A 19,678-nucleotide genomic window follows, 5' to 3' on the forward strand; every position below is an offset into this window, starting at 1 on the left:
CCAAAGGAAATAATACAAAGAGCATGGAGAAGAACGTGGCCTAACAAAACTTTGTCCTGGGTAAATCACATGGGAAAAATCTCGAAAAAGGAAAAAGAGCAACCCATGCTAAAAACAAAACAGATCACGTTACAGTATAATCATCAAACAAATTGGTCATTAACAATAAAAAATCGACATCGTCGTAAAAAGTTACACCTCGATGGTTAATGCTCATTTTTAATATTTAGCTAAAACTTTGTTAAAAAAGATGATGGGGGCCTAGTTGCAGTGGCACTAGAGCTAAGAAAACTCCCACCTCATCCAAGTTCGATTCCCCCCATCCCCAAATTTAACTAATGACAAAAAAAAAAAAAAAAAAAACAGAAGCTAAAACCAGGGATAAAAAGGTAAATCCAACAAGAAACGCTGCAAAAATTTTAAAGGGCCAAAATTGAAGCCCAATAAAACGATCACCCGCTCCCGCTAATTCCAACATAAGGCCACAAGGGACAAGAAGCCCACGATCTCGAAAGAGGCTACATTTTCTCCTGCAGGGAAGGGGAGGCTCACAGGACGCCAATCAGTTGAAAAGGATTGACCTTTCCACGAAGCCCCAATTTCGGATTCGCAATCTCTCTCTCTCTCATTTTTTCCATCTCGTTGCAGCCTCTTCGTTCTCAGGTAAAAACCCTAACAATCGATTCACTTCTCTCATTCATTCGTTTTGTAGTTTTTGTTTTTGTATTTGTGGAGGTTTATGGAAATTATTTCTTATTCTATGCAACTATTTGAATCCAGCTATTTAAGTTTCGATCGGTATTTTCATGTTTTTTTTCTTTCTTTTCAGTTAGTTGTTTAATTGTTCTGTAAATATGTGATAAATAATGGAAAAATCGGCTCTTGGGATGAAGGGATTGGAGAAAATCAATCTCTGATTGAACCCAGAAAGCATAAAACACTCCTGAAAATTTCATGGATTTTACAGGCAACTTTAGATTCCGTTATACGAAACGATTTCTTCATGAGAACACAAGTATTTTCATTTTTATCCTGAAAGTTTTCGGTGGGTTTTAAATTTCTAGGCATCCTATCGAAAAGTTCGATTTTCGGGCATAAAGTTAGGTGCCGAAGTCTAATAGGTATTGGTCTGATTGTGGTATTCTTACAAGGAGCAATATTTTAGCATGCTTTTATATATGTTCTTTGATACATTCTACTTTGTGGACAGCCTGTTTATAACTTCACCTAAATCCAGAGCCTCCTGTTTTCGGGTTAGTCTAGAGTATGTAGAGTACCTAAATCCAAGGCCTCCCGTTTTCGGGTTAATCTGTTAGAGTGTGTAGAGTCCCTAAAATCCAAGGCCTCCTGTTTTTGGATTCAATCTGTTAGAGTATATAGAGACCAAAATCCAAGACCCTCCTGTTTTTGGATTCAATCTGTTAGAGTATATAGAGACCAAAATCCAAGACCCTCCTGTTTTTGGGTTCAGTCTGTTAAGAGTATGTGGAGTTAAGGTGATCCCAAGTGTCACAGGATTAGTCTATATGTTTACGATGGTCAATGTCATTTGAAGATGATGACGTGTGTCGCAAGGATTAAACCATCTGATCATTGATCAGTGAGTGAGTCGGTTATGTTAGAGAGATATAATCCTCACTTCATTGTATTGTACGACTAACCTGAGATGGTGCAGAATCATATCTGTATGAAATGTGTAACTGATTGTTGCCTAATATATGCACCAAGGCAAACTTCAATACTTAATGTGTTTTGGTAACAGATTGATGTCTAGTCATAGTTCCGGTTTTTGAGATTAGTCAAAATAATGTTAAAGCATAAAATGCTTTGCCTTTTTGGATTGAATTGACAGGAAATTAGAATATGACACTTTCGTAATTGCAGATCAAGTGAAATGGCTGGTCACAAGATTGCTCATGCCACATTGAAAGGCCCAAGCGTTGTCAAGGAGATATTGTACGGATCAGTGCTTGCTTTGGCTTGTGGAAGTCTTTGGAAAATGCATCACTGGAATGAGCAGAGGAAAGTGAGGGCATTCTATGACTTGCTCGAGAAGGGTGAGATCAGTGTTGTTGCTGAAGAATAGATATTCGCAGTTCCGATCATGATAGTATGGACGCATTCGACACCCCTGTTATTCATTCTCCTCTTTCCGTATGGCCCTTGAACTTGAGATGAGCTTAGTTTGGGTCTTGAAATAATCGAGTTTACTACTCCACAGTCGAACTATGTTATTGATATTTGCTTCCTTGGTATTGCATTTTGATGGTTGCTCAAGATGACATGTTATACGGTTGTTTTTCTTGTTTTCTTTACCTCCGTTTTGTGCTGGGAAAATTAATAAAAAAGGCTTGAAAAGTTTGAGTTTTAATCAAAAGGACAAAAAAAGTGTTGTAAGTAAATAATACCAGAAGTGACTTTTTAAAGTAAAAGTGTTATTTTCGTTAAAAGTGAACAGTACCAGAAATGTTTCGTTAAAACTCCCTTAAGTCGAGCGTGAGGATGGTATGATTCTCATAAGCATTTCCGTTGTTGATCGGAGTACATTTCATTTTGGGATGGACAAATTATAAGTCAAAAAATGAGATAGATGCCTGTATTTTATCGGATAACCGAACTACAATATTGCAATTGGATTGTCCGTAAAACGCGCTGTTTTTTATTCGAGAGCTTTATAACATCACAAGTAACAAATGGAAGCTACGCAACATTGTACAAGTTTTCTCCCATGGCTGCTCAACATCTATCAAACTGGAAGGATTTTGGAGCGAAAGAAGTTTGGGATACAAATACAAATGATACATCACTACTCTTACAGATGCGAATTGCACTTCGACGAGGAAGCATGGCTGCCATTGCACTTTGACAGGGGGCAATCATCTACGCGCTGTTGTGGCATCAATTTTGTCCACCGCATTGATGTGCGAACTAGTCCTCAGAAGCCACGATCAGCAATTTATTCTGCAGGATTATATCATTCGATACAAATGCGTAAGAAAATAAACCCAAGATTTGAGGAAAGGAATTTATGGTAACAAATAGATGACCTATTGTTCATCAATATTTATTGTCCCAATTACTGCTGTTACCAAGAAATATTGAAAGGGAGACCTCGAGCCAACAAGGCTCCGCTTTGTGAGGGTTGGGGGAGGGGTGGGAACATCTATCGTAAACAGAGATTGAAAGAATTCAAGTACTATCGTTCTTTTTTTATTTTCAGAATTAACTTGGTTATGTCCTCTTTTCTGTAAATGTAAAGAAATTACCATAACAATGACATTGGCAATGAGTCAAATCCTTCATGCTAAGAATTTGACGCCTCTGGGCCACCGCCTCCACTAGCAGCAACTGGTTTGCTTTCAGAAGCTGTAGAACCTGTGCCTAAGTTCTCTTTTTCACTTGCATCAGAATCAGCATTTACATTGGAAGTGTCTGACACGCAATATTTCTGAAGCCATCTATCACTTTCCCATAGCACGTGCATGATGCTCTCTCTTGCAGCATAGCCATGACTCTCAAATGGAAGAATCACAAGGCGGGACAGAGCGCCATGACCTTTCAGAGCATTAAAGAAACGATCCGACTGCATAACACAAACAAAAATTAAATCACAGGCTGACAGATCACAATCAAGAAGAAACTCATCATGCTACTAAACGTTAAAAGGGTGAAAGACCTCTTTACCTGCATGGTTAAAGTTCCAGAATTGCTGTCTTCTTCTCCATGGATGAGCAAGATTGGCTTCTTAATTTTATTAGCGGACATGAAAGGACTCATCTCTACATAAGTACTAGTAGCCTCCCAAAGAGTTCTATCCTCATTCTGCACCGATAAACTAAAGAGTCAGGCCATTAAAACAAAAGGTAAATAATTTACCTAGGTCGGATGGCATGGAAAGAGAAAATATCAACACGTGGATATACATGTGTATATATTCAAATCAACTTCTCGTAAGCTACCTGAAAACCAAAAGGAGTAAGTGTTCTATTGTAAGCACCAGAACGTGCAATTCCACAAGAGAAAAGATGGGGAGCATGTGCCAAGAGGTTTGCAGTCATGAATGCCCCATATGAATGTCCCCCAACAGCAATTTTGTCTGGATGAGCCACCTTAATTAGGGTAGCACCATAAGAGGTTCAGGTCAAGATTATAAAGTCAGGAACATGCTCAAAAGATTCAAACTACAAAAATGGAGAAGCTTACTCCTCGTCGAACAACTTCCTCCACAGCAGCCTCTGCGCTTGCAACCAATTGCTCCACATAGCTGGTCAAAATATATACATTATAATTCATTGAAAAACTTTAAAGCATTAGTAGCGTGTTGTGGGTATCTAGTCCATTTTTCACCCAGTTAACCATTCGATGGATTTATGTTATGAGAAATGCCAATGAGTTCATACAGAAAATTAGAATTAAATTTGGCAGGAAGCAGAAACCCATGTGAGTACATATGCGGCAAACAAGTTACCTATCATTTGCTTCTACATCACCCTCACCAATAATAGGAATTGTTGGTCCAGACAGAATAGCAAACCTGCACGATTTCGAGCAAACAAAAAATGGTCAGCATGTTTAAAACAATCCAAACACCAAAAAGGTTCTAAACAAAGAAGAATTACAGAAGCAATAAAAAACACCAAAACATAGTAGGAAAACAAATGAAAGAGGTAATGCATGCCTTCGAGCCAGCCAGAGGAGGGCCGAAGTTGGACCTATGCCAGCAAATTCATTAGGAGAACCACGAACTTGTCCAGCAGCATCTTTGCTTTTGAACTCTCCAGGATAAGACCAGAACAGACACGGAAGAGGGCCATCTCTGGATGGATCATATCCTGGTGGAAGGTATAGCGTTGCAGTTAGTTGAACCCCATCCTTCCTCTGGTACTTGACCAGCTCTTTCTGCAATGATGCCAGCTGTGGATATGGATGAGGAAAATCTGTAATTTGGACTGCTTTCTTTTCTGGCCAGCTTATGATAGAATACTGAGTGTTTTCAGTTTTTGACTCTTTAGAAGTCAATATTTTCAAGTGATCAATGGGCAGATCCCCTTCTTTTTCATCAGACATTAAAGCAACAACAGTCTCGTAATACTTTTCTTTGTCACTCTTCCATATTCTTTCTTTGTTTCCTGTATTTCTGAAAGAATTTGGTTTAGCCACCACAACACAAATGAGCACTTGAGAACGTAATAGAAACAATAAATTATAAAAAACCTACGTGTCAAACAAGTCGAGGAATGGGATATTTCCCTCTGGTGTGGCACCATTTCCATTCAGCAGTAAATAAGTGCCTTCCTCGTTTTCCTTCTTTACTTTTGCTAACACATATGTCCCAGCAGGAGTTCTCCGCAGCATAGGAGAGCCAGGATCGGAATATACATCTTCTGACGATCTATCAAACAGGATGCGCGGACTGACATCATTTGATCCAGGAGAAATCACCCAGGTTCTTGTTCTCCGTGTTTTGTACCAAGACTCGTAAACCAGAGCTAGTGAATCATCAGACCAAGAAATTCCTCTGCGAAATTGAAATGTTCAAATGCATAAAAGCAAGTTGGGACCACCATGAAACTTGTTAAGCTTAGCAGTCTTTTGGAGAAAGGAGAAAAAGCTCCCTTGGAAAAATCATTGTTCCAAAAACCCCAATAAAACATAGGAAAAAGTTTAATTAATTCCCCAGCACACATTTACCATTTATGCCAATAGAAGATAAACAATACAATAACAGTTAAACTTCATACCCAAAGCGAAGATCAAGTTTGTGCAAGACAGTTGGCCCTTCACCTTCTAGTGGATCAGCGGGCTGTGTATAAATTATATCACGTGGAGAAACTTCCACTTTTGCATCTCCTTCATCTTGGGTCTCAACCCTAGAAGAGTCACAGAGTCAATCAGGTAACTGAAAGCATATACACAAACAACTATGTACAAGTCATATGTAGACCATGGGTTAGGCTTGGGCATGGGGATGTCAAAATCTTAAAGAACCTGGCCCGAAACACGACAAAAAATGAACTGGCCTGAGCCCAGGTCCCATAAATGGTGACTAGAAGTTGCTTTTGTAACTTGTTTCATGTCACAAATGCATTTAGGATGATATGAATGACTGTGGGGACAAAATTAAAATTATGAAATAAAAATCCTTATCGAGTACTTGTTATGATATCATGAGAGAGTGAAAGAGATAAGAATTCAAAGAGATGTCTTTTAAGTTATTCAAACAATTAGAAAACAGAGCCAAAAATGCATGCCAGTAGAGTGTTGATGGTTTATCCGCTCTCCAGTTGAGAGAACGCTTCCCTTTTCGCACACTACTGAATGCAATGGGGATGTCCTCAGCAAGCGGCAGATCACAAAGTTCTCTAACAAACTTCCCATCAGCTGTCCACACATCCACCTTCTTGGGAAATCTTCCGCATGGTACAATGAAAGAGTATGGTCTGTGAATTGAACTAATTAAAAGGTATTTCTGATCGGGAGAGGGGTTCATTGATGTATATACAGCTGGAGGACCAATTTCCTTCACCGCCCCATCCAAGGAGGCCAAAACAAGTTGTGACGTGGTGTAGTAGTCAAACAAATCTTCATCATACTCATCCTTCAGCAAATCCTGAAAGGTCCTCACTTGGATAGTGTTTTTCTGCTCGTTAGATTGAATTTTAGGCCCAAAAGGAACCAAAGGTTTCTTTGGCGGGTCTCCACGAGACTGGGGAATGGTGCAAACTAACAAGGAGGAGTCATTCACCCAAACAAAATTGTCAAAAATAGCATTCAAAAATATTTCTTCAGACTTAAACAAAGGTCTAGCAATCCCTGTTTCAACTTGGGCCACCCATACTCTGAGCTTACTAGTACTACTTTCCCCCTCATCAAACCGGATGGTGAAGGCTAAATGGCGGCCATCCGGGGACCAAGTAACAAAATTGATCTTGGCACCATCAGGGAATCCACGCACCTCTATTTCGGGACCAAGGGTGCCATCGGGCAATAATTGATGGATCCCAACACCCGAGTAAAACGACATCCTGGTCCTTGTATTGCATTTTCCATCAATACGAACACCGGCAAGCTTTTCCTCAGGTCTTGCAAGTTCTGTCAATGGCGGCAAAGCTCTCCGCTTGAGAAACAGTATCTTATCCCTATGCGGCGAGAATGACAAGGCGGGAAGTGGCGGAGCATCCACAATATCTTTAATTTCTTGCTGAGGAAGACGGTATCTAACTGCCAGAGTTGCATCTTCTGCATAAACATATATATACACATACGAATTACCAGCACAGAAATCTTCGAATTTAAAATTCCACAACTCAATGCAGCCCCATTAAGCAGCCAAACACTAAGTTATGAAAAGAAAAAAAAAATTAAAATTTTCAAAATTCAACTCAGATTTTTGGTTCAAAGTTCAAACAGATTATGCAACTCCATATCAACAAATCCTACAAACGAGCACAAAGTATATGTGTACGTGTATGTGTATGTATATGCGTGTGTATTGTGATTGAATACCTTCATCATCAAGTGCAGTAGTAGCAGCGGTGGAAGAGACAGAGCCTTTGGAGGCTCCGCCACCGCTGGCATCCTCGGAAGCGACGGTGTTGGCGGGGACGAGGTTGCGGAGGCGGGAGGTGGCCATGACGGCGGTGGATGTTCTGATGGACCTTACGGAATCGTATGGGGAGCGCCTTGGTCTGAGGTGGGAGAGTGAAAAGACCGGTGGGAAGTGGAGAGGCTTTAAAGGGAGAGAGCGAGGAGACGTGAGGGAGAGAAGATGATAGACTTTGTGGAACATCCTGTCGACATTCATTTTGATTCTTTTTGGGAAAAGTTATGATCGGTACGGCCATAAAATTACGTCACTTTGCCACGTAACTTTATTATATGTACAGACAACTATTGAGCTCAATCGAGAATTCTGTTCGAAGTTGACCATCGACAATTCGAATCATTTAATTTAAATTTGTGACGCTGATTATACATCATACTATTCATGACAATTCGAATCTCTTTCTCTCTCGATGCCCTCTCGACGGTCTGACGGAGAGATCTGAATTCCTCAATTGAAACAGGACAAGTGGAATTGGGTGGGGCCCCATCGAAAAGCTTTGAGATTCAAAGTATTGTGGGCCGTATACTTCATGGTTCGTTAAATTTGGACAATAAGGCGGCCCGTTGGGTTTTATGAACCTACTAACCCGCGTAAGCACTTGCTTTCTCCCTCGGCATCGACGACGACGTCGTCTTGCTCGATCGTCACAACTCACACGACACCTTTCTCAGACGATCAGACCCGTTGTAGAGTGACTCTCTCTCTCTCTCTCTCTCTGCCTTGGTGCTTATTTTTTGCCTCGCCCAATTCGTCTCTTTCTGTCGATCGATCGAACGGCGGAAGAAGGAAGGCATAGATGGCGAGCGAAAACGAGCCGGCGAAGCTGCTGTTGCCGTATCTCCAGCGCGCCGATGAGTTGCAGAAACACGAGCCTCTCGTCGCTTATTACTGTAACTCTCTCCTCTCTCTCAACAAGATTGAAACTTTACGAATTATTTGTTATCTCTAAAAAAAATATTTCTGAAAATTCGATGCTCTTGAGTTCTTTCTGATTTTAATTTGAATTGATTTAAACTTTTTTCAAATTTTGAATTGAAATTAGGTCGATTATACGCAATGGAGAGAGGGCTGAAGATCCCGCAGAACGAGCGCACTAAGACCACGAATTCCCTCCTCATTTCCCTCATGAAGCAGCTTGAAAAGGTCCTTTCTTTCTTCCTTTTAACTGTTTCTGGTCAACGTTTTTCTGTTTAGGAATAAAGATGGGATTTTGTTTTAATTTGTTTCATCAACTGGGTCTATTTAGTTTCTGAGGAATATAATGATGAAAACTTAGCTTTTTAACTTGATATTGGGTATGTTTTAGTTGCTATAGCACTGAGGCTCTGTGCAACTGTAGGATTACCCGTTGCCTAGCATCGGTGGAGAAATTAACTTTTGCAATCCGTTTTGCAACTGAATCTATGATATGTTTCTGCCCCGTCGGATGCCCTTGCAAATTTTAGTATTTGGTTTCTTTAGTAATGAAATAATGGTTGAATTTTAAACAACAAGAGCATTTGTCTACTGCTTACCAATTCACTGCTAAGAATCTTGGCCTTACTTATGATTATAACCATACAATTGAAGGTTCATCCATGGAGACTCTGAGATTACGCTTTAGGGACCAAAGATGGTCACTTTTGGGGGAAAATGCAAATTTGATTGTTGTGCTTAAGTGTCTTGTAGTGTCTCCCATGATTGGTCTTGAATTTTTACCCGATGACTTGTCCTGTTGCTGTTTTTGAGAAATTATTTTGTGATAATATTCGTAGATTTCTGTTCCCTCATTTCAATGTATACTCACACTTTAGCTCTATAGGATAAGAAGTCGCTGCAGTTGGGGCCTGAAGACAATCTGTATCTTGAGGGATTTGCCTTAAATGTTTTTGGCAAGGCGGACAAGCAAGATCGTGCTGGTCGAGCAGATTTGTAAGTCAATATGTCCCTTGAGACTTTGAGTTATCATGTCCGTATCATATTTTTTTTCTCTCAAAAAGTTCAACTATTGAACTCTACACCACTAGGTTTCATGCAATGAAGAGTTCCTCCTGTCCTGTGTGTTTCTCGGCTCATGTTTCTTGACAATATTTTATATTTTGTGGAAGTTGTTAAGAGTATGTGATACAGAATATTCTTTTGATCTTGTTGCAGGACTACTGCAAAAACATTTTATGCTGCAAGCATTTTTTTTGAGATTCTTAACCAATTCGGCGTGGTTCAGCCTGATGTGAGTTTCTAATTCTGTTTTGCAATGCCGCTTGAAGTGTCATTATCCTTTTTGTTAGGATTAGACGACTCCATCTAAATGATTTGTGTTGTACATTTTTCTTTTCAGCATGTTATTACTAACTTGAAGGTTATACAGTTGGATTTTGGGGGTGGCTTACATCTTTATGATCTTGTACAGCTTGAGCAAAAACAAAAGTATGCAGCTTGGAAAGCAGCAGATATAAGGAAAGCTTTGAAAGAAGGAAGGAGGCCTCAAGCAGGCCCCCCTGCTGGTGATGATGATCTCTCACTTCCATCTAGTGGAATGAGTGGTTCATATGTATGGTTCTAAACTTTAGAGTAATCTACTTTTGAGCTTTTTGATGGACCAGGATTTTCTCTTTTAATATTTTGATATCTGTGAATATATAATCTATTCATAGTGATTTCTTAGTTTTTCATCATTGAGAACAAAGTTGTAAAATTCCGGCCAAAGAAAGACAACAGAGAATAAAATTACGACAACATTTCTTAATTTATTATTTTTAGGCATAAGATTATGTTGGTGGAGAGGTGTTTGATGTTACCACCAAGCCACTTTTCATTTGAGTAAAAGAGTATATGTTAAAGAATTGTAGTTTGTATTAAGAAAGTAAAGTGTGTTCGTGTTAGTGGTTTTGTTTTTTGTATACAATGGTCTTCAACTATTTCTATCCTTGCAGGATCTTGGCCCAAGTGATGCTGCAGTTACCAGTCCTGGATCACAGTCTGACCCTTCACCCCAGTTTCATGATGAAGTCAACAGGCAGCATTCTATAAAAACTGCACCACCGCAGTTTCAGGATCAGCATTCTACAAACATTGCACCTTATGAGTTTCATGATGACGCTAAATTCCAACGTTCTACTAGCCTTCAGTCACCACCTAAGTTTCCTGATGAAGTCAATGGCCAGCATTCTACTAACAATGTGTCACCGCCACCTCAGTCTTACCCTACTGCTGGTTACTCTTCCCATGATTTTCACCCACCTCCTCCTACAAATAGACCGGAAACGTCTGATTTTTCTCAGCCATACCACCAGCAATCCTACTCGCATGAACCCCAACAGCCTTTGCCACCTAACTATCCCCCTCATGAATCTAATTACCCCTATCCTAATTTCCAATCGTATCCAAGTTTTACAGAAACCAATATTCCAGCAGTTTCATCCCACTATCCCTCTTATTATCAGGGCTCTGATCCTTCCTACTCTCCCCAGTCAGCTCCTTCGACAACAGACCACCCTTCAACTACCCAATACCAGACGAGCAACAGAAATGGGACTGTTTCAGAACCTACTCCTGCTCCTCCCCCTGCCAAGACATACCAGTATGACAGTAGCTACCAGCCATCACCTGAGAAAATTGCCGAGGCACATAAGGCCGCAAGATTTGCAGTTGGAGCATTGGCATTTGATGACGTGTCAGTTGCTGTAGATCACTTGATAAAATCGCTTGAACTGTTGACTAATCCATCAGCTGGTCAGTAATAAGCTTCTTGTTTCTAGGTGCTTGGAATTCCAGATGTTTCCCATAGTTTATTTGCGTGATTACTACGTAAATGTCACTGTATGCATTACTTTTAATCGTGAAGTCACGAAGCATCGTACGAAAATGAAAACTATTGGTTTATGCTTCGTATTCTGTCAAGCATGTGTGGTTGTCTAGTTGAAGTTGGTTTTCATTTATCTTTATGTAAATATTCAAGCTGGCCATTTGCGTGCATATGGGAAGTTTGTTGACGGGCCCATGTGGTATGGCTTATCTCACAAGTGATATTTTTACTCTAAGCTAGACTAAAAGGAGGAATGAGAGTTCGAATATGGGACACAGCTAGGCCTAGGATTTTGGACCCAACCCGTTAACCCGACCCGACTCAATCCGTTAATATTTGTATTTGGGTGAATGTTTAACGGGTCAGGTCGTTAACGGGTGAACCCGTTAACAACCCGTTAAATAACGGGTCATTTTGGGTCAACCCGTTAGATCCGTTATGATCCGTTAGCATCTATTAGTTGAGGATATTTTAGTAATTTTAGTAAAGTTTTAATGACAAAAAATAAACTTTATGCAAAAAATAAAAATAATAATAATTGTTAACGGGTGAAACGGGTGATCCGTAAACTTAACGGGTCGGGTTCGGGTGATCCGTTAGCTTAACGGGTTGGGTTCGGATGACCCGTTAACTTAACAGGTCGGGTTTAACCCGACCCAAACCCAATAAACCCGACCCGTTTACAAGTCTAGACACAGCGAGTCAGAGCGGAATGTCTTATCTACTCGGTCAAAGATTTTAAGACAACTGAATGTTGTCGCACATGTTTTTACAGAAAACTAAACGGACAAGGATTGTCTGCCCTCCTAGTTGTGGTGCCCTTCCATGCCCTCCTATTTTGTGCGGTCACGGTTAAGCCACGTCAATATTTTATATTAATTTTTTAATAAGATAATAAGACAAAAAATAATAAAAATATAAAATATTAACGTGGCTTAACCGTGACCACACAAAATAGGAGGGCATGGAAGGACACACAACTAGGAGGGCAGACAATCCAAGTCCAAACTAAACAATGAATTAAACAAGACACGTTTACGCATATGATTCTGATAAGATCTGTAAAAAGGGGGATTCCTCAAAAGCTTGTTAATATTTGTCCGGCGATGGATAATTCTACTATATTACATATATTCTGGTTAGCTGGAATTAGGCGTTTGCTTCCTTGACTTTTAGCGATAGGAGTTTTAAATGGTTAACAAACTTTGCTGTTGGCAACTTGGCATCGTCAATTCGTCATTCATCATGGTGCTATACGAGAATTCAAACACAAAACTTAGATGATACATCTTTATTGAGGTGGTAAATGACTCTTTTTTTTTTTTTGAACTTTAACGAAAAACTCTCGGTATTATTCACTTTAACGAAAAATCACATTTCTGTACTAAAAAATCAATTATGGTACTATTCGTTTTACCTTTTATTTTGTCCTTATCGTTTAAAACTCAAAATTTTTAAACTCTTTCATTAGTTTTCCTTATTTTATTTTAGAATTTAAATGTACAAGCAATGATATTATACTTCAAACACAAACTTCGAAAGTGCAGAAATAAACACATAATTTTAGGTTGCATATCAATCTAGTTCAAAGTGGGCCCTGCATCTGCTATATCAACATTTAACAAAAAATTTTACAAAAGTCTGACATTGCAACAAATTTGTAAGTTGATGTATGACATTGTAATATTTAAAAGATAATGTATAAAGTTGTTATATGATCCAAAATTAAAGTGGTAAAATGTAATTTATCCTTAAATTTACTTTATAATTTGTGTGCACAAGCAATAATATTATACTAGAAGACGAGAATTCAAACATATAACTTCGAAATGTAGAAATAAACTCTCTTAAAAGTTAAAACTAAAATTATCCCCCTTTATTAATTGTTTTGATGCTTAAAATCTTTGGAGACATGGAATGACAAACACTCTTAACTATTTAAGCAATAAGTTATTACGGTTTTTCTTAATACTTCATGTTAGAATTCCTCTGTCCCACATCAGCCAGAAGGTTTGAAAACAAACTATTTATATAGAATTACCCCATTCTAATTAATACCGAGACATTTTGTATTAAAACTCCATATCTAACGGATTGAGCAGGTGGTCAAGTGGGGACAATATCGGTGTTGTTGGAGTGGGCCCATGGCCCGTTTACCTGAAATTTAAGATGGTATCAGAGCCAGGGGACGGGTCCATACATCCACGTGAACGGGTGGGTCCCCTTTGGCCTCGCACAAATGGGTGAGCCCCGACTTGGCTCCACGTAGGCCAAGAGATGCCATGTGCATTGGCCCAGCGCGAACGGGTGAGCCTCGGCTTGACTCCACATGGTTGCCGATGTGTGAAACTCCACGTGTGACCTATAAAATGGGGTCTCACATGCGGGGGAGTGTTAGAATTCTTTTGTCCCACATCGGCCAGAAGGCTTGAGAACAAGCCATTTATATAGAATTACCTCACTCTAACTAACACCAAGGCCTTTTGTTAAAACCCTACACCTGACGGATTGAGCATGTGGCCAAGTGAGGACAGTATCGGTGTTGTTAGAGTGGGTCTATGGCCCGTCTACCTGAAATCTAGGCCTTCAAAACATATAAACGATCTTAAATACTTAAATTATGCAATGTTACGTATTACTTTAGCTCCAAAATATCAAGCTCTCAATCGTACATGCAGTAAAACGACGAAACTGTTGGTTACAAGTTACAACTTACAAACGTATAAGTTGGGCACGTCTTCCTTGTTCAAAAGTGTGATTTTTTTCCCTAAAATATCTGAAGTGTTTCGACGTGGAAGTAGATAATTGGCTTTCATATGATAAGAAGTGTGCGATCGTAAAACATAAGAAGTGTGCGATCGTAAAACATTGGAAACACCAATTAAACCCTCATGCTCGTTGTCACCTCACCATTCTCTCAAACCTCACCACTTCGAAACCAGAAAGAAAGAGAGAAGGAGAAATGGCAACCAGCATCACAGTCGCCGGAGTGAGCCTCTCCACCCCAAGGGCAGTGTTGTCGAAAGCAACAGAGGTACCGAGGGCATTTCACTCACTAAACGTTCCCACCTGGAGAAGCTACTCCTCCGTTGGCCGCCGCATGACCATGGTAAGGCCAGTGAGCGCAGCACCAGATAAACTGTCCGAAAAGGTGGCGGAAAGCATCAAGAGCGCCGAGGAGACCTGCTCGGACGACCCGGCAAGCGGGGAGTGCGTAGCGGCATGGGACGAGGTGGAGGAGCTGAGCGCTGCCGTCAGCCACAAACGCGACAACGAAAAAAGTTCCGACCCCTTGGAGACTTTCTGTAAGGACAACCCCGAAACCGACGAGTGCCGTACTTACGACAATTGATCGGTGGATCTCAATCAGCCTACCTTTGAGGTTGTCGTGATTTAGATTTCATAGTACTGTCTCTGTTTATGTTAATTAAGATCGACTAAACTTAATTCGGTTCGTTTTTATATTTATTTTGCATGAAGATATGATACCGTAGCATGTTATCGTATACCTTTGAAGCATAAATTGGTGGACAGCTTATTGGCTTCCAAATATTATACGGAAGCTTGCGTTTCTTTTTTACTATTTGAATCTCATATTTCATTTGTGGATAGAATAGTGGTTTTAACTTTTAATAATATTTTATGTGTTGATCTTGCCAATTATCAATTAACTAGTGGAGGTGTTATCAAAAGGATGGGGACAAGAAAGGAATAGGGAAACTTTGAATATGAATAGTAAGGAAAAGAAACCGGAACAATTAGTCTTCGAGTTGATTTGATTATTGATTGTATGGTATCAAGTTTATCCAATTTTTTATTTTTACGTATTTGGTTATGGATTTAAAAGGAAGATTCTATATGTAGGGAAAATTAGGAATTGAAATGATTGTTATTCTCATATTTTAGTAAACACGTAAAATTAATAATCAAGAGTGCTCCTATTCATATTCCTTGTAAGCTTGGCTCGGAGATGTATTCGATAGTTCATTACAACAAGCCACAATTATTGACAATCTAGTCTCAAACTCAGTTGAAATACATATAATATCACCTTTCCACATGTGTGACTGAACAAAACCTAAGAGCATCTAGGAGTCCCTATTTAGGACTCTCGCCACCAGAATTGTACATTTGAGGTTTATATAATTTCTTAGTTGATTTCCAACAAAGAGAAGAAAAATAAAACCCAAGTTAAATATGGATGGTTGATTTTTTCAAATGTTAAAAAAAAAAAAAATGCAGCACATGATCTGTAGAGCCCACACTCCATCTAAGGCCCCACTGAGACCTGGCTTTTCTGCCCCCAGTTCTCATACATTCTCATCCCCTCCTATTTTGTGCGGTCATGGTTGAGTCACGTGATATAAAATGTTAACGTGACTTAACCGTGACCGTACAAATAGAAGGGGATGAGAGTGTATGAGAACTTGGAGGGCAGAGAAACCAGGTCCTCCCACTGAAGAGGGTCTAACACCTGGCCAAGTAGATATTTGGTGCAACTAGACCAATTGTTCGTGCGCAAAGCATGGACCATAGGTTATTGGTTCATCACACATAGAATGTGGAAGTTGTGGGACAACCCACCTCCGTTTTCAGTTTTCTGTTGCTTTTGCTTGGGGATTTGTCCAAGCCCGATGGGAAATTCATTAAATTTGGAAATGAACCCATGACTTAATCGGGTGGTACGCGTTTATCCCGTATGATTCAAAGATTGCTTAATTCATTTGCCATTTGAAAAATATTTAAAAACTAGAAAGGCTTCTATTAAAGTGTAAACACACGTTAACTACAATATTAAAATGAAGTGTAGAGTGGTTTGATCTTATAATTCTGGAGGTTCTGTGCTTAAAAATCAATCGATGAGCATACGTCAATTAGGCCAATTAGTCTAAACAATCAGATGTTGGTTAAAATGTCAATTGGGCCAATTAGCCTAAATCAGTTAGGATGTCAGTTAGGCCAATTAGGCTAAACCATCAAATGTCAGTTAGGCCAACAATCAATTCCAATGGGGCAGACGGAAGTTGAAGTAGAATTTTCTCCGCTCCAAATTCCCCCCTCCCAGTCTGAACTGTTCCGATTTAGTAGTGTGAGAGAGGGAAAGGAATCAAAACTTGGACACGTGTCCATCCAGGATTAGGTGTAAGCAGGAGTCCCTACTAATTCGTTCAGCAGCCAAGTATTTTCCGAGAAAGAATCATATTCTGGGAGTTAGGCCAATTAGTCATATCAATCTTGATTGATAGGATGTGCCCGTTGAATTCGAATGCAAGAAGTTTGTATCACCAAAGTTTGAATCAATCAGAGTAGTTTGAAATATCGTCATTTAAAAATTTCTGCTTTGTTTTGTATCACCAAAGTTTGAATCAATCAGAGTAGTTTGAAATATCGTCTTAAAAAGAGAGCATCAAACTCTATGGAGGCTTAACATTTGGAAACAATTTCAGCTACCAATTTAAAACGAGCAACTTTGCACATTCCACACATTTCATAGCTAACAACCACCACACAAACATTTCATAGCTAACAACAACCACATAAACATTTCATTTATACAGAAGGAACACCATTGTACACACGGTTCGGTGTTCGGTTCCAGGTTCCAACAGCAAACCCAAATGTACTGCTAATCCATGATGAAACAAGCTTGTTCAAAGACGCTGACCACAACAATTATTAATTAAAGACACCAAAAACAACTAAAATTGAAATCGAAATCGAAAGACTGCCAAATCAATTATCCTAACAGAAGATACCAGAAACACCACCAAAAGACTAACAAACAAAAGCGATGAAGATCATCATCAAATGAAGAACATGTCGGAGGAGGCCGGGATGGGCTGCGGGCAGGGGATCTGCCATGGCTTAAGCAGAGGATCATGCATCTCGGGGATGTCGACCGAGAAGCCGCTGACCTCTTCGAAGATATGGAGGACCGAGTTCAATGACTGCAGTCGATCAGTGAGCTCCATTGCTTGAGCTCTCAGCACGTTGTTCGCAGACTCTATCTCATTGTGGCTGCGCTCCCTGGCATCGAGTGTCTGCCGAACCTGATTGTTCGACATCTCCAGTCTGGTGATCTCAGTCGTCAGATCATCCATCTGCTTCTGCTTCTTCATCCGCGATCGCCTCGCGGATTCGCGGTTGGACAGCATCCTCTTCCTCTTCTTCTCGTCCACCGTCGCGAACCCGTCGGATCCTGAGCTTGATTGGCGCTGAAGCGAAGACATTGTATCCTTTCTTCGGGTAATTTATCCCAAGAATTGATTGCAAAAATTAGGAAACGATGTTTGTTACCGAAATTAGATTATGGTTCGAAAGAATTGGGGAACAATAAAATTGGGTTTGGGAATTGGAATCGGAGGCAACGAATTGATGCGATTAATTCATGAGAAATCGTAGAACCAGTAGAGGAAGACGACGGAGAACGAGTGGAGCAGACGGATACGAAACATGAGTGTTATAGAAAGACTAGACTCATTGGTTTAAATTTCTACGAACCCAGAACTTCCAGGCCCCAAATCAGATCCGATCGAATTGGATTCCAAGAAACCCTAAAAACCTCAACAAAGAAAGCCACAAATTTGGACCTCAGATCTAGAAACCGATCAGAAATTCTGGATCGGGAGGAAAATAGATGGGGCGGAGAGAAGCAAGCGGAAATGAAAATCTAGAGAGAGAAAGAACGAAATCTAGAGAGAGAGAAGAAAATCTAGAGAGAGAAAGAAAGAAATCTAGAGAGAGAGAAGATGGGAAGGAGGACTTATCTGAAACGCAAAGGCGCGGCGGGGAAAGATTGGCGAAATGAGAGGGAAGGAGAAAGAAGGTTGAGCAAGGCTTGGGAACGGGGGTTTTATAGATGAAGATGGTAGGGTTGGTGTGTGTGGAAAATTATAAAATAATCACCGTTTAATTATAATTACGAGTGCTAAATGCTAATTTGGTGAGTCATGGCTGGCGTGAATGGCGATGACAGCTATTTTTTATTTTTTTGACCAAAATGGAAAATTCTTCTATGGATGGTTTCTCTTATTCCAAATAAAGAGAAATGCCTTATCCACCAGGTTGTATATTATCCAGGAAAGTGTTATCGTTTCACATTGGAAGAGAGGTGTACTCAATTGGGTTTTTGAGAAATTTTAATTTTTATGCAAAAATTAAAATATATTTAATCAGAATTTTAAGTTATTCTCATAAAATTTGAGTGTTTCAACTATAAATTTAAAGGAGTTCATAACATTTTAGATGTATCAGTTAGAATTTGGTTTTAAATTTTTTTTAAAAGTTAGGGAATTAGAGGAAATTTAAGAGATTTCATAGTGTATTTTTTTAGACATCGAAATTTCGGTAAATAAATGTTGACCGATAAATCAAAGTGTCAACGCTCATGTATTACATAAATTTTACACATAGCGTGCGACTCAACGAAAATTGAAACGAGTTGGAAAAGTCATCAAATAGGACACGTGTCAACACCTGGCAGAAACGACTTATTTCATCTGGGATATTATATTCAAAATTAGGCCTTGGAAAATGCTATAAATACAAGCCCATTTCATTCATTTAAGGGGACGAATTCATATTAGACCTTGAAGCTCTGAAGCTCTGAAACTCCGAAGCTCTCAAGCATCCAGGTTCCCGAAGAATCAAGAAAGCCTTCTTCATTCTTCGTTCATCGTTCTTTCAAGATCAAGCCCCGACGACCCTTGAAGAAAGCATCATCGTTCATCATCCGTTCATCCAAGATCAAGCCCCAACGGCCCTTTGGATCAACAACGTCGACAAATCCACACACATCCAACCGTTCTTCAAGATTAAGCCCAAAAGCCCTTGAAGATCTGTTCATCACTGTTCTTCAAGATCAAGCCCAAAACCCCTTGAAGATCCGTTCATCACTGTTCTTCAAGATCAAGCCCCAACGGCTCCTTGAAGATCCGCTCAAATCCACCTTCAAAGATCAAGCCCACGGCCCTTTGAAGAAACTTCCAACAGTTCATCCAAGATCAAGCATCAACGGCCCTTGGATCAACGAAACATCCACAAATACACACCTCACGGAGATCGAATCAGAAGATCAAGTTATAGAGAGATTGTAACCCAAAATCATCAAAAATACAAATATTTGTTTGTGCATGTTGTTCTTGTCTCTTTCGTTTCAGGAATTTTCCGTGTTCACAAATTGGCACGCCCGGTGGGATAATCTCTACCTCTCATCTCTTTCTCCGTTCAAGGAATCCAAGCACACCTCAAAGTCAATGGCATCAAGCAAGGGACAAGCCGTTCTTGCA

General features: G+C 39.8%; 5 protein-coding genes across 6 annotated transcripts; 3 read left to right on the top strand and 2 right to left on the bottom strand.

Moving 5' to 3' along the window:
- Nucleotides 1-503: 503 nt before the first annotated feature.
- Nucleotides 504-2,277, top strand: LOC126588759 (probable cytochrome c oxidase subunit 5C-1). Of its 2 annotated transcripts, none has more exons than XM_050253859.1 (2): nt 504-663; nt 1,885-2,277. In XM_050253859.1, the coding sequence occupies exon 2, from the start codon at nt 1,895-1,897 to the stop codon at nt 2,084-2,086; it is 192 nt and encodes a 63-aa protein (XP_050109816.1). In that variant the 5' UTR covers nt 504-663; nt 1,885-1,894; the 3' UTR covers nt 2,087-2,277. The 2 variants fall into 2 exon arrangements, with proteins under 2 accessions (XP_050109816.1, XP_050109817.1); XM_050253860.1 differs by having other exon boundaries at nt 539-663; nt 1,853-2,277.
- Nucleotides 2,278-2,636: 359 nt separating this feature from the next.
- On the bottom strand, nt 2,637-7,819 carry LOC126588757 (probable glutamyl endopeptidase, chloroplastic). Its single transcript, XM_050253856.1, has 11 exons — nt 7,507-7,819; nt 6,252-7,239; nt 5,742-5,870; nt 5,219-5,518; nt 4,679-5,137; nt 4,469-4,534; nt 4,204-4,264; nt 3,960-4,109; nt 3,685-3,822; nt 3,267-3,583; nt 2,637-2,961 (listed from the first exon to the last, which is right to left on the bottom strand). The coding sequence occupies exons 1-10, from the start codon at nt 7,802-7,804 to the stop codon at nt 3,305-3,307; spliced, it is 2,868 nt and encodes a 955-aa protein (XP_050109813.1). The 5' UTR covers nt 7,805-7,819; the 3' UTR covers nt 2,637-2,961; nt 3,267-3,304.
- Nucleotides 7,820-8,191: 372 nt separating this feature from the next.
- On the top strand, nt 8,192-11,472 carry LOC126588758 (protein HOMOLOG OF MAMMALIAN LYST-INTERACTING PROTEIN 5-like). The gene is made up of 6 exons (XM_050253857.1): nt 8,192-8,496; nt 8,649-8,749; nt 9,408-9,517; nt 9,740-9,815; nt 9,996-10,136; nt 10,519-11,472. Exons 1-6 carry the CDS (start codon nt 8,403-8,405, stop codon nt 11,323-11,325), a joined length of 1,329 nt encoding a protein of 442 aa, XP_050109814.1. The 5' UTR covers nt 8,192-8,402; the 3' UTR covers nt 11,326-11,472.
- Nucleotides 11,473-14,259: 2,787 nt separating this feature from the next.
- LOC126589676 (calvin cycle protein CP12-1, chloroplastic-like) lies at nt 14,260-14,952 on the top strand. The gene has a single exon (XM_050255044.1). It carries the CDS (start codon nt 14,353-14,355, stop codon nt 14,740-14,742), a length of 390 nt encoding a protein of 129 aa, XP_050111001.1. The 5' UTR covers nt 14,260-14,352; the 3' UTR covers nt 14,743-14,952.
- A 1,953-nt stretch (nt 14,953-16,905) lies between these two features.
- Nucleotides 16,906-18,231, bottom strand: LOC126589675 (bZIP transcription factor 53-like). The gene has a single exon (XM_050255043.1). It carries the CDS (start codon nt 17,618-17,620, stop codon nt 17,195-17,197), a length of 426 nt encoding a protein of 141 aa, XP_050111000.1. The 5' UTR covers nt 17,621-18,231; the 3' UTR covers nt 16,906-17,194.
- Between the last annotated feature and the right edge of the window lie 1,447 nt (nt 18,232-19,678).

The sequence above is a fragment of the Malus sylvestris genome, chromosome 11, assembly GCF_916048215.2.
Source record: "Malus sylvestris chromosome 11, drMalSylv7.2, whole genome shotgun sequence".
Classification (NCBI taxonomy): domain Eukaryota; kingdom Viridiplantae; phylum Streptophyta; class Magnoliopsida; order Rosales; family Rosaceae; genus Malus; species Malus sylvestris.